General features: G+C 44.1%; 1 protein-coding gene across 1 annotated transcript in view; it reads left to right on the forward strand.

Annotated features, from left to right (window-relative positions):
* ACMSD (aminocarboxymuconate semialdehyde decarboxylase) overlaps window positions 1–14,393 on the forward strand; it is a 68,134-nt gene that overhangs the window by 21,401 nt on the left and 32,340 nt on the right. Inside the window, 5 exon segments of the mRNA XM_053666837.1 lie at window positions 3,577–3,596; window positions 3,598–3,627; window positions 5,022–5,258; window positions 10,228–10,321; window positions 11,615–11,695. Coding sequence (XP_053522812.1) covers window positions 3,577–3,596; window positions 3,598–3,627; window positions 5,022–5,258; window positions 10,228–10,321; window positions 11,615–11,695 — 462 coding nt within the window.

Here is a 14,393-nt window from a genome sequence, read left to right on the forward strand (position 1 = left end):
CAGTGCTCAGTACACAGAAAGTCCCTGTGGACGCATAAGGGGTGGAAATGGGAGCAATTAAAAACAAAGTTAATAGTGTACACTCAGAATAGTCTACAATAACACTAATTAAGAAATTTGAAAGAGGAGAATTGGGAAAATTTTGTTTCTGAGCTGAATCACTAGTGATTTCTAAGGACTGCTTTGCATTCCTTATCTTATGTTTAAAAAGCAAACGAGTCTCCACAATTTAAAAGGATTTTAAAGACTATCTGAAATATGGTATGGCAGCCACCCTGTGCTCTCTTGTTGCTGCCTAGCTGACGGCGCCACCCAAAGATGTGCTGAGCCTTCTGGGCACTCGTGGGCCATGCTCACGCGTAGCTCACCACTGTGAAAGGGTGCTCACAACTACGACACTGTCAGGCCTAAATTTTGACACCAGTGGTCTAGATTTAAACCAGCAAGCAAGCAATTCATACCCACAAATGAAGGAGCAGCTTAGAACTACCACTTCTTAATCAGAGATAAATGTATAAGAAGTTGAAATACATACACAGAGATGGCAGGAAACATTTAATTCCAGTCTGCACAAAACGAGTTTACCTGTCAGCCCCAAGTAGGGCGTGGTCTCTGGCATGCTAGAATTTGGGGCAGGATACTTTAGGCCAGGAACTGCTTTATAGTTTTTTTTTTTAAGTAATTAAATGTATATTTAAATGACATTCAAATTGAACTTCCCAGAAACCCCGAAGCACCCCTGCAAACCATTCCACAGAAGACAGTGCCCATGCTCCTGTTCTAGAACTACATGGGACTGGGAGAAAGAACCAGCTTCTCAGACCCACAGCAAAAAGCAAACTTTTGCTCTGAATGTAAAGCTCAAACAAGGTTCCTAGCCCTCCCCCTGCCCCGCCTTCCCCGCCCGCCATTCAAGGAGAAAACCAGTGGAAAAAAGATTTGGATGACTGGTGTTGGTTTAGATGAAGAGCATCTTCTCAGGTTTTTGCTGTGGATTTCATTCACTGGCAGAAAGGAGGCATGATCATACTGAGCATTTACTTTGTGCCAGACACTTCTCTCAGCACCCATGTATTTACTCACTTATTCCCTATAACAACCTTAGGAGGTAGCTTTTACTACTATGCCCATTTTACAGATGAAGAAACCTGAGGAACAAAGGTTAAACAACTTGTCCAAAATCACACAGTTTAATTTGTAGGGGTCAGAACCAGAATTTGAACCCAGGCAGTCTGGCCCCAAGGGATGAACAGCCACATCCTACCACCTCTGCAGAGATAAGAAAACAAAATGATGAAGGCCCAACACAGAAGGTTCTAGCAATCCATGCCATCTTCACAGGGAGGCAACTGTAACTGGCAGCCCCTGGGTCACTTCAGCACAAGATCCAACACAGAGCTCAGAAAGACCAAAATAATAACAATGAGATAATATACATGTAAGTATCTTCTGAGTCCTCGACTAGGTTGAGTTCCTATTAAAGCCAGTTCTAGAACAGATCCAGGAAGGTCAGAACTGGTGAGGCATCTAGGCGAAGTGAGGGCTGGCTGGGGAGAGCAGTCCTTTATGCGGAAGGAGTCCGAGAGGCCCCAGAGGGGTCAGGAGTAGTTTCACACACCTGCTCACTGTTAATCCCGTCTCAGTACCTCTAAGCGGCAGGCACTGAGGCACCTACTGTTACGGAAGGGGTCGGGGTTTAGGCGATTTGCCTGGACTACATGGCAGAGCAGCAGAGCAGGGACTACAACTGGGACTATCTTTCTAGTTCCACCACAGAAGCTTTTCCCAAATCTCCCTCAGTATAAGGGGCACCTGGGGTGCTGGTAAAAAAAATTTTCCAGGCCCCATCCACTAAATCAAAATTTCTGAAGGAGGGCCTAGGAATTTGTTTTTTACAATGTTCTGCAAAACCCCCCATTTTAATCAATCAATAAATTTGCGAAACGTTGTGCTATGTCATGCTGTTAAACCCCCCTATTTTAAAATATACAAATTCTAACTGGATTAGACTTGTTTTTCCCCCTTTTGTTCCCAGAAACCAAAGAATATGTATTCAAAGGAACCAACACACAATTTATTGTGTTGATACGAAACACTGTGACAAGTGCTGGCCGCTGGGATGGAGGGGCGGAGCAAGGCCGGAAGGGGGCCTCATCACACCACCTTCAAAACAGATGGCCTTAGGTCTAATCTGTAAAAGAGAAATGAGATGAGTAATGTAAGTGAAAGTTTTTATGTAAAGTGTAAAAGGCTTCACAACCGAAAAGTACTCATCTGTTTGATACTAATCAATGAATGTAAATAATATCTTGTGACAATGCTTAACAATACTATCTTATCAAAAGCTATAGTCTGTCATTTCCTGGGTATGGTCAATGTGCCAGGCACTGCCCGGTGCTGGGGTTATGGCACAGAAATACAGGCTCACGCAGTGCTTTCATTCGAGTAGGAGGAGGCACAGAATAAACAAGTAAACATAGAAATGACAGCCTATAATTAACTATCAGAAAAGGAAAGGAATAGAATGATGAGATAGATAACAGTGGGAAGACCTCTCTGAGATGGTGACACTTGAACTCAGACCTTAGGATAAAATGGAGCCCATCCTGTGGTGAACCAAAGCAAAGCGTCCCAGGCTGGTGGAACAGTAATGAAAAGGTCCTGGGGCAGAAAAGAATTCCAAAGCACAGTCAGGAAGCCAATGAAGATTACGTGAGTCCTGGGAGAGACTGAATGGGGCCTCGTAGACTATGTTTGAGACTGGGTTTTACTCTAGTATGATATAAAGTCCTTGAAGTTTTGGCCAAGAGAATGACTTGATCTAAGTTTTAACATATTACTCTGATTTCTGAGTAGAGAACAAACCATAGGAGGACAAGAATGGTGGTAGGAGACCACCGTTCAGAGCCTTCTGCAGTGGTCCACATAGAAGATGATGGCCTGGATCAGGCAGTGGCAGGGGATGGGATACGTGGGTGGATGCGGAACTGAAGTAGAGATGACAGGTCTTGCTGGTGGGTTGGACATGGGTACGAGGGCAAGAGGAGCGACCCTCCATCTGGCAGCCTCTCTCCTGATACCCCAGCTCCAAGAGCTTGGAGACAAGAGATTCTAGGCATGCCAAATGCTGGATTCTGGAGCCAAATCCAGGCCCCCATTCTGAGCACTCCAGACAGTGGGACCCAGGCCCACCAAGGAGCTGAATTAAGGTGGCTGAGAAACACATTTAGCCATGAATGAACTAAGATGAAAAGCCCTGAAAAGATTGCTGGGGAAATGACTTGCTTAAATAGAACTTCTCAAAAAAAGGAGAGTGGAAATAACCCTTGACAAATGGGGCCAATTAGTTCTTTGTAAACGATCTCATTTTTGTCCAGCCTTTAGCCCTCCACCTAGAATCCAAGACTGAGGAATGAGGCAGGCCTGGGACCAGAGATCCCGAGAGACAGGGGCCAGGGAGGGGCAGCTAGGGAGGGGGGAGCAAGAGGAGGCCGGGCTGAGAATTCCTGGGAAATGCAGAAACAGTGTCTGGCTACTCTTCTCATTGGCTTTGCCTTTCTTTGTGTCTGTGTCTAGGAGTGACCCTGCAAGCCCTTTTCCATGGTCCCCATCATGTTTAGCTACTGGGTGAGTGTGAAACTTCAAACCATCTCACTGGTAGGTGAAGGCTCATGTCTGGCAAGTAGGTAGATGACTCAGGTCTTGACATTGCCCCACCTCCCCTCCACTTCTTTCCACCAGAGACCAGTGGGGTCCCTCAGCTTCTCACACTGCAGTGTGCCCTCCCAGGCCACTCTTCTTCACCCTGTCCTTGCTCTAGACCCACATGGTCCAGTATAGTAGCCAGTAGCCGCACATCGCTATGTGACTGCCACTGCATTTCCCCTGGACAGCACAGTTCTAAACCCAACCTTAACCTTCCGTCAGAACTGATGACTCCTCCATGCACTGCCTTACTCAGTAATTAACAAGCCAATTTATTCTGAGGTGACAATGATTTTGAAGTGGAGAGGATAATAATGGCCTAATATGTTGTCTCTCCCAGGGAAATATGTGATTCAAACTAAGATTCCTGGAGTTGGGTGCTTTTCCCCAAGTGATTAAGTCTGGAGCACTCAAAGTTTCAGGCACTACCGAGAGCCTGTGGAAGAACATCTTTGTACATAGCTGCAGGTGCACCAAGAACCTGCTCAAACTAGTAAATATTCACTTGCATTATGATTTAAGGAGCAATGGAAATACCACCTGCTCACATCTACTTTGCCCACCTGTGCTCATAATTCCATTACTAGTGATTCAGTCCTTATTGTTCCTGTGATTAGATTTATGGCTTTAAAAATGCCCTTAAGACCTCAATATGTCTAAATTTATCAGATTGGATATCACTCTGACTAGACAACTGGGATTGCAGGAGAATGCCAAATTTCCTGGCAATGGGGTGAGAAGGTGTAGAAGGAAGAGTTAGGGAAAGAGAACGCAAACGTCATCTGCATCAGCGTTTTGCTAGGGTAACTGTGAGCGCCACAGCCAACAGGAGAGAGAGGGAGAAGAAGCAGGGACAGGAGTGGTATGTGAACACACTGATGTCTCACAGTAAGACCTGATAAGAAGGTGCCCTGGTGATGTCAGACAATGGTCAGCCCCAGCCTCCTGTGGCGAGGAGGGGGGCATGCGGGGAGAGGGTGCCTAGGTGTGCAGCCATGCAGACTCCTGTCTACAGTGGGTAGGGATGCCAGGCCTAGTAATCATGTCTGTTCCTTAAAATTATAGCCTCAATATTTCTAATTCATCAGCAATACTAGCAGTTTCCTTTGCATTTGCAATGACTGGCTTCTGGGTCTTCTGCAGCAAGTGCTTATCTCAGTCTGTGCCTGAGCTGCCTGTGGGGGCAGGGGTGGGAACGTGGGTTGCAAGCCACAGATAGCAACAAGTGGTTTAGCCTAGGGAAGGTAATGTTCAGAGTAAATATCTAAAGAAGAAGATTTTGAATGATGTGGTTTTCCCCTCCCTGTCTCTACCAGGCTAAACCTCAGGACACTTTAGACCTGTGCCAGTTTTTAAATGACGACTTAGCTGCTACTGTAGCGAGATACCCCAGGAGGTTCATGGGTCTGGGGACACTGCCCATGCAGGCCCCCAAGCTGGCCGTTGAGGAGATGGAGCGCTGTGTGAAGGAGCTGGGCTTCCCTGGGGTCCAGATTGGCTCCCACATCAATGAGTGGGTCCTGAACGTTCAGGAGCTCTTCCCTGTCTACGCAGTGAGTGTGCGGGGCTGGATCAGGGACCCCCAGGGCCCCAGTGGGTCTGCTGCATTCTGGCAGGGAGAGCACAGAGGGAGATGGATGACTGCTGACATGCTGAGATATAGGAGGAAACATAGAGAGAGCTCCCCCAAAGTGTAACAGGGCACGTCAAGAGGGGGGCCCCAAAAAGGGATTTGGAATGGGGTCCAGAACTCAGGGTATCCATTGTAAGATGTCCTCACCCCTTCCCTGGCCCCCCACAGGTGTCAGTTGGGGGAAGGGACAAATGGAGCAGGGCCAGTTAGAGATGTTTTGCATAGCAACAGTTTCTAAGCTAACCTCTGGCGTGGTCATTTAACATATCTATAACCTTTAACTGGCTGCATAGATATGTTAAATAGCTGTAGCCTTGCTCTGAGCCAGGAGGATGGAAGTGACTTCCACCCAAGACCTAACTGGGGGAAGGTCCCTCAAGTTATAGTGCCTGTGTGAGAGCTTGGAAATGATTGGCTCTGGGACATGGGGCCACACCTGCCCAGACTCATGATGGCAGCCCAGTAAACTTTGAATAATACAGGAATGCTGGCAGGTGTAACTGATTGTGGAAGGAGTCAGAAATGGGGCTGCAGAGGAAGATTGGCGCAGGGATTTAAACCCAGACATGGCAGCCATGTGAAGAGGAGTACCACGCAGCTTTGCCAGAGTGGGAACCCCCACAGCCATGTGAGAGAGAGTACTGTCAGGATGGGCGGGGTAGGACAAAATGGCAGCTGAACTACAACCTGGAAAAGACAGCTGCTGTCAAACCAGAGAGCCAAAAGGGCAGGCTTTATTCGCAGAGCAACCTGAGCCCAAGGAGGACCAATGATATGTTGCCACTTTGTTCAAAGGGGACCAATCCCCAGCTCCCACAGAGAGAGCCAATCAAAATAAAATCCCACCATATTCCCTGCATGGGGGCGACTTCCCCAGCCCCACTCTGCAGACCAGAGAACCTCACCTGGGTGTGCAAACCCCAATAAAGCTCTATACTGCCTAACTTTGTGGCTGATTGGCATTTCTTCCTCGGCGGAACCTAAGAAAACCTTTCAAGTACCATGCACTTTTGGTGGAGCACAGACCCCTGCAGCTTTGGTAGAAGAAGCCCATGCAGCTTTGGGGTGCTCCCTTTGGCCGTGTGGCCTAGGAAGCAGAAGAGACTTTGCCTGAAAAAATGGGTACAAAGAACTCTTGCCAGTGGACCGTGAGAAGGTACCACATGGCTTTGGAGTAATTAGAGATCCTGCCTGGACGGCAACCCACTGGACGGTGCTGGTGGCCTGGAAACACGGATGTGTGCTTCTTTTCCTGAGATTAGGGTACCCCGAATTAGGGTGGGGGGGGAGGAAGCACTGTGGGCATCTGTGGTTATCCTAAAGGATATATTGATGTATTAATGGGGACATTGGGTCACTACTTTAAGTCTGTATAGCTCTAAATAAACCTTTACTTTTCTTTTCACAAATCTCTGACATTGAGAGATGTCTTTCCTCTGGCAATGGACAGACGAGCCCAGTAGGTAGTCAGGACAGTATTAATATACTATCCCTGGGGGGGGCTGTTGTTCTGGAATAGTTTTTGGCATCCCTGGGTGGGCCATATGTTGCCCCCCTTGGACCTCTGTTCTGTAACAAAAGGAGAGGGCTGTTCCTCTAAAGAGGGGTGAGTGGGAATGCTTCCTAGGCCAGTCCTGACTTAACCAAGTGAAATCTCTTTTCTTCCCATCCATTTTCTCCTTTTAATCTTTCATTTGGAAGCCAAAATGTTACCCTTATCACAGCCATTGTGCAAAAGAAACATATTAATGATGTGCAAAACAAAGTATTTTTGCTTTAAAAAAAATACTTATTTTTCAAAATTATAAGATGGTTTTGAAGAAGTTGTGGGAAATACAGGAGACTATAAAAAGGAAAACATATTCTATAATCAAAGTAACCCATAATTCAACCACCCAAAGATAAATAACCACTGCCATAGTATATTTCATTTGTTTTTGATTTGTATATATCTATATTCTACTATATGTGTGATTTTGTATCCTAATTGAGAATTCCCACCCCAAATAAAAATTGTCTAAATGCATGATTTTTAAATACCTGTATAATATCCCAATATATGTTTTGATTTATTTAATCATTCCTCAACTAAGATACTTTTTTAAGCCATATACAGGGGTCTGGCACAAATAACACCCCTTTTTATTACAAAATCTTTTATTACAAAATCATAAGCATGTAATTCTGTAACATAACAATAGCACACTCAAGCACACTATATGACATTTTAGGTGAAATATTCAAATTGCTGTCTTTGATAATAATAAATAATAAAACCACACTCAAGCAGGCCTTACTTCTGCTGGATCCTGTATTTTGAAAATGCACAATAAAAATATGTAACAAAAATAATGCCACCAAAACATTAGCATCTGATGAAAATAGATGGTGCATTTATATTCATTGTATAATTATTTAAACTTTCAATATTTGAAATATTGTACAAATAAATATATTTTCAAAAACTCAGTGCCATGTATTTCTGAAAAATTCGACTAAAGTCCTCTCCATCAGTCCTGCTCTACCTCCCAGCCTTTCTGCAACTGAGCATGCTCTCCTCAGTACTGGGACTCAAGATGTATAATTTTATATTTGACTATGTTTTTAAGTTGTTTACTTCCCTCCTAGAATTATGATAGTATTTATTGTATTAGTATTAGTTTTCTGTTATTTTCAATGTGAATGCAAAATCTTCAATAATGAATTAAATAGATGTTAGTGGACTCACTAGGCACTGTAATCACTGATATATTTATTCATTTATTATTTTATTCATTTATTCTTTATTATCATCTGTTAGTCTCTGACTACATGGAAAAAAATTCCATTTTTGTACTTATTGACACTGACCACCAGTTGGGGGATTGCGTGTTAAATTGCCTCCTACTGACCTGAAAGATTTAATGTTCCTCTAAATATTGAACTCCCCAAACCTTATTGGCTGTAGTGACTAAGCTAATGCCGTGAATGAATGTTTTCTAGAAACTTTAATAAGCCTTGAAAGAGGATTTATTTACTTTGCACCCAATTATTTTCAGCACAGTGTGAGCCACCTTTAGCTGCAAGTCATTTCATTATTCATTGGAATTGGGTTTATGAATTACTAAGGGGCTCAGAAAGCAACAATAGCTGACTGGGGTCCAAAGGGATAGTATTTCCATTGGTGCGATGACCTCAATCCATCTATCACTTTAACTAGGCTATTTGGGGTGCTGGTAGTCCCCAAGGGGATCCAGGAGAGCAGCCCGGGCCCAGCAGACTTCTGATGTCCTGGATGGACAGCACATTTGTTTGGATAGCAAGGCTTGCCAGCCTCATACTCTATGACTTGCGTTAATAACATGGGCTGAAACAAATAAGAAGGGTTACCATGGGCCAAGTTGGCTTTGTCATTTCAAGATCAGCCTGGAGCTCCAGAGCATCTAACTGTCCCCCTTATTTCCTAGATCTCCCTTCTTAGTGAGTGAATCCAACAATACACATTCATGTCAGTTTTCAGGCACAAAAATGACTTTGTTATGAGTATGAGGCAGACCGAATGGTAGTAGCAGACTATCTGCCTCTATCACTCATCAGCTTCAAGACCTGAGAAAGTTACTTAGCCTCTATCTACCTCTGCTTTTTTCTCTGTAAGATGGGAGTAATGCCCAGTGCTCATGTCATTAAAAAAATTAAACTAGTTAATAATTGTAAAGTCATATAATAGCTTAGGCACACAGTAATTTCTAAGTTAATGTGGATGATGATTTTGAGAATATAAATGACTTCTGTTTGTGTTCTCTGCAACAGTTCACATATAAAAGGTGACCAAAAATATTTGCTAATTTGAATTGAATAGAAATGAACTATTGTAGGCCACAGAATCAAGTTTTGTACTAATGAGGAGTCAAATCCCATTGAGATATCATATTAAGTGTCTTGGTCAAGCCAAACTACCCCAAGAAGCTGATGTTTTCTTTCCAGCCTGCACCCATTATGAGATTTATATCAGAGTCACTTCAGCACTCCAATATATTTAGAAAAAAAATGTGCTGAGAAAAATGTGTCTTTCACCTTGATAAGCATTAATATTTCATGCCTGTTGAGGGGACTTTTTAAAATTAAACATTTTGTTGAATAAAGGTCATTCCATCCAGATGGTATTTCCATCTCCCAGGAGGCCCTGGAACAGGTTCGCCTGATGGCCTTCATTTCAGTACATGCCTGACTGAGGCATTGAGAGCTTTCTCCTTTCTAAAGTCGTTTCATTCACACTAGACTATTTAAGGACTCAGCTGGGCTCTGAGGCTTTTTGGGAGCCAGCAGACCCCAGAAATCCCCACACAGAACCACACTGTGAGTAACCAAAAGGCTTCAGTCCGGCCAGCCCACTCCAGCCCAGTCCTGAACCCTGACTCGCAGGGCACCATTCCCCACTTTCCACATCCTAGGTTTCCAATTGGAGGAAGGGAGAGAACGCTTCAGTCCTGACTCCAAAGATACAATCTGAGAAGTCCTTCCAAAACAGCATGCATACCAGGAGGGAACTGGCAGGGGAAATTTCCCCAGCATTTGAGGTACATGAGCAGTCCTTACGTGTTTTGCTCTCAGCCAAAACATTTGAAGGATGGATGTTTCCTGCGACTTGTTTTGCCAAACAATATATTAAATTCATCAACCTCAAGGGTAAATCCACAACCCCCTTCTTAAATCTAAATGTCCTTTTTATTTTCCAAGCAGGAGCAGGGTTTATCAATGACTCTTTTATAAAGATGAGGAAACAACTTAAAAAATATTTTGGTTTATGTATTCAGATCCATATAGACTTAGAGAAAAGCAAGTTCCCTAAAATACTATTCTGTATCTGCTGGCTCATCCAAATAACTCTCTCTCTCATTCCTTCTTTGAAGGCAGCTGAAAGGCTGAACTGTTCCCTATTCGTGCACCCCTGGGACATGCAGATGGATGGACGGATGGCCAAATACTGGCTCCCTTGGCTCATAGGTTTCTGTCAGCTTGGAATTCTACAAAAGAGGATCTAATCTTTATTTTTTTTCCAAATCTATGGAACACTATTATGTCAGAGAGAGAGTATGAAGTATTAATAGGATTGTGAGTTATCGAGCTCCTTCTCAGATCAGTGCTGTATATACTGCCTCATTTCATTTTAATCATATCCACAGAAAACTCTTTGAAGTTAACATTATAATAACGACTTTATAGATGGAGAAACTAAATGTCAGAGTAGTTAGGAAAGCTTTCCCAGTCACACAGTTAATAAATGAAAATGGAATTACACAGATCAATCTGGGTCCAAAACCACCTCAATCCACAGACTCCCACACAGGCTCCCCCAAAATAGGTAACCATGCCTGGTTAATAGAATTTTTTAGAAGCCAATAATAGCATCAATGCTTACAGATAAGAACCCTGAAATTAGGAGTGGAAGGTCTCCTTACACCACCCAAGGATCTGAGGCTCTACACTGTGCTGTTTGCCTCCTGCTCTAGTCATTCATGGTTTCATAGGAGGGAAAGAGGAGAGATCTCCATTTGACCTATCCAGTCTCTCATTATCATCCCTGATAAGAAAAAGAAATGAGGAAAGATTTAAAATTCTGGGGCCATAAGTGAAAAGGGCAACTCATCTACAAACCCAAGGAAAAGTGGTCCCAAATGAACAGTATTAGATTTTCTTTGAGAGGCAATTATTCCTTCTCCTCTCAGCCTCATTAATACAAAGAATTATGAAGTAACTACCATAAAAAATTAAATGGACATTTAATTTTGAAAGTAGAAACATTTTGAAAGTAGAAAAACTGAACCTCAGCTGCAGCTAGCTTACTTTTCTGTGTAACCTGTGACAAATTACTTCACCCGCTCGGGCCCTTGTTCCTAATCTGTAAAATGAGAGAGCTGATTTGCATTCTCTTTCTGCTCAGATATTTTATTCCCCCAGCATTGCTTTTGGAGACCAACATATCTAGCAAGGCAACTTCCTTTCTATTCCCCACCAAATTTCTGAGCAGCAATTAGCAGAAAGAGATAATCTAAGAAGCCCCAATGCTTTCCAAGTTCAAAGGAAATCTCATCCTAATTCACACAACACCTAAAGTACCTGCACAGCTGTGTCTTCTGGGACTGGAAGGGAGTAGAAGAACTTTTCCCTTTGTTAGGCACTCTTGCTAGCTTCATGCATGCTCCATGCAAGTCCCCACATGAAAAATAGAGAGCATTTGTGTAAAAGTTCATTTCATCACTCATTTATGTAACATATATATATATGGATCTCTTCCAGAATGTCAGACCTATCCTAGGCACCAAGAATATAGACATGGACAAAACCTCTGCCCTTCTGAAGCTTATGTGCTGGTTAGAGGTAAAAAAAACAATATATGAGCACACAGGTCATAAACAAACAAACAGGCTAATTTCAGAATTCTTTTCTGGATGCAAAGGTGGTCATTAGTGGATTGGAGGATTCCCAGCAGGGGCCATGATCAATTTACATTGTAAATATTCTACTTTAGCTTCTGTATGGAGAATGGATTGTGGGGTTATGGTCCAAGTAATTAATAGAAAGCAGAATCACGGGAACAAAAGCAAGTAATGCTGTTCCTTTCCCTGCCTTCAGGAAGCTTTGCCCACTCCCAGATGGATGTGAATCCATCATGCTTCCAGAATTCCCAAGAAGCCAGGGAGCCATGAGCGTCTCTGCCCATGGAGCAATGGGGTAGGATGAACATCTGCTAAAGCCTCATTAGGCAGCCAGAGAATCGTGAAAATGTAAGAAGACATAAGGCTTAGCTATGGAGCCCCCAGAGACTTCTTAATCACAGTCTGAAAAGCAGTCATCTTGTTACAAAACAGAAAGTAGGGTTTGGCTTCCCACTACCACCCACAGGCACATTCCAAAGACAAAGGTTGGTTGGAAGGAAAGAGGTCTTTATCAAAATGCTGCAAATTTTGGGAGGCTAAACTGTTTTGCAAAACCCAGACAAAGCCCATCTATTCCCAAAAAGACTGAAATCCAAAACCCTGCCCAGAAATCCTGCTCCATCCTTATCTCTTTTTTGGAGCCCTGTGGGGGCAACTTTGCCCACAAGTCCCCCTGCCGTTCACCACGGATGAAAGTGAAACTACCAAGACATGATCTGCTCGGGGAGGAGAGGTGGTCAATCTCTCCGAGGAGAAAGACCAAGAACCTCGTCTTCAACAGCTTTTATCAGGTACTTAACACACAGGAATACAGGTAAAGCTCATCAATCAATGTCAGGGGGCAAGGATCAAACAACAGATAACATTTCAAAGAAATCTGAGGACTTAATCTGAGTCAGTGTCTGTCAGGTAAGGGAGTTGCAAAAACTTTGGAAGACACTCATTTCCTGCTTGGACCCTTATCATATGAATGAAAGCACTCATAGGAAAGCAGGCTTCACAGGACTTTAGGAATTCTTTCTTATGCCAGATCACCCGGAACCCACTCTAGCTGGCAAAGGGCTGCACCGCCTTCCCAGTCATAGGGTTTTAGGCTTAAGTGGATTAGAGTCAAGAAGCACTTTTCCCAGATGGAAATAGGGACTCAGGCTATGTCAAAAAGCTGGGCCAGGGTCCATCACCCCCTCTTTGCTGTAGCCCCCCGAGTCCTTCCTTCAGGGCCTCCCAAGTGATTGTGTCTGGCTTAGGTTGCCCCCGCTCTGAGAGGTCATACCCGTCATTGACTAACCGACCAAGCATTGGGGGCTAGAGATGGATGAAGCAGAAGCAGCGCTCCTGCCAGGGAGATAAGCTTTGTCTCCTTAGTGGCTCACAGTCCAAAGGTTGCTCACGCAGCCTTAGCCATGGGGGGCAGTTACAACTCCTGAAACCAGGCAGAGCAGTTCCCAACAGAGCCCAAGACTGCTAAGCAGATGGCTCTCCAGCTTCAAGCTCCCTCCCTGTGGTCCACATGTGGGGCCAGCATACCATCAGCACACACCGTCCAAAACTAGCCAGTCCTGCAAGCACTCCAGCCCACACATGTGTGCCACTGGGTCCCAAAGAGAAGAGCAAGCATTTCTCCCTTCCCTTGGTTTAAATCTCCTGACCCAAACTTCCATGCATTCCAGAAGGGTCCAGTTCCCACAGCCAATCCCATCTTTTTCCCAGGCTAGACTGACCAGACAGCACCTCCCCCTGCAGCCATGTTGACCTTTGTGACACACATTCAGCTATGTCCTCTGGGACTGGGAATAGGAGAGCTTTTCCCTTTGTCAATCACTCTTGCTAGCCTCACCTGTACTCTGTACAAGGCCTCCTGGACATCTGTGCCTGGGGGTGTGAAAATCTGTCATCATATACAGTGCTAACAGCATGGTTTCACTTGTGCTGCCTCAGGCATCTCCTGTGGCTCCTCCCTCACTCTGGGTGCCATGCCAGTATCAATCTGAAAAAGTAATCCGGACTGACTCCATGGAAGTAAAGGCATCAGGCATGAAACAGATGTTCCTAAGATCACAAAGCACTTGAAATAATTCACTTTCATACAGATTTTTCAACCTCAGCTCTAAGAAGCAGGAAAAATTAGGAAATAATAATATTACCCAGTATTTATTGAGAACATACTAAATTGCAAGAGCTAACCATTATCCCTATCTTATATATGAGGAAATTGAGGCACAGGAAGGCAACTATTTTTTGTTGATCACCCCACTATGAAATCCTGGCTGAGAACTTTCCTGATATTACCAGTTGCAGGGCTCCACGATAGCCTTGCAATATGAGCAAGACTGTCCCCATCTCGCAGGTGAAGAAGCACAGGTTCAGGAGTTTTAAATAATTTGTCAAAGTCTGGAAAACAAAATATTGAAGAAGTTAGGCTACAGCCCAGACTCATTGTACTCTCTTGCCCCACTGCCTCCAAAACTGAAGTTTGGAGCAACAGGACAAAAGGCAGGTCCTCTGGCTCCTTGACTATTCTAGCCGTTAGATGATTGAGTCTACCTGCACATGGCAAACAGAAAGCATCAGATGTTCTGACTGCCAAGGTCACAGCATGTAAACAACAAAGCCATGCTGGGGCACAGGGACCCCATGTT

The sequence above is a fragment of the Artibeus jamaicensis genome, unplaced genomic scaffold (genome assembly GCF_021234435.1).
Source record: "Artibeus jamaicensis isolate MK-2021 breed Jamaican fruit bat unplaced genomic scaffold, CSHL_Jam_final contig_1284, whole genome shotgun sequence".
NCBI lineage: Eukaryota > Metazoa > Chordata > Mammalia > Chiroptera > Phyllostomidae > Artibeus > Artibeus jamaicensis.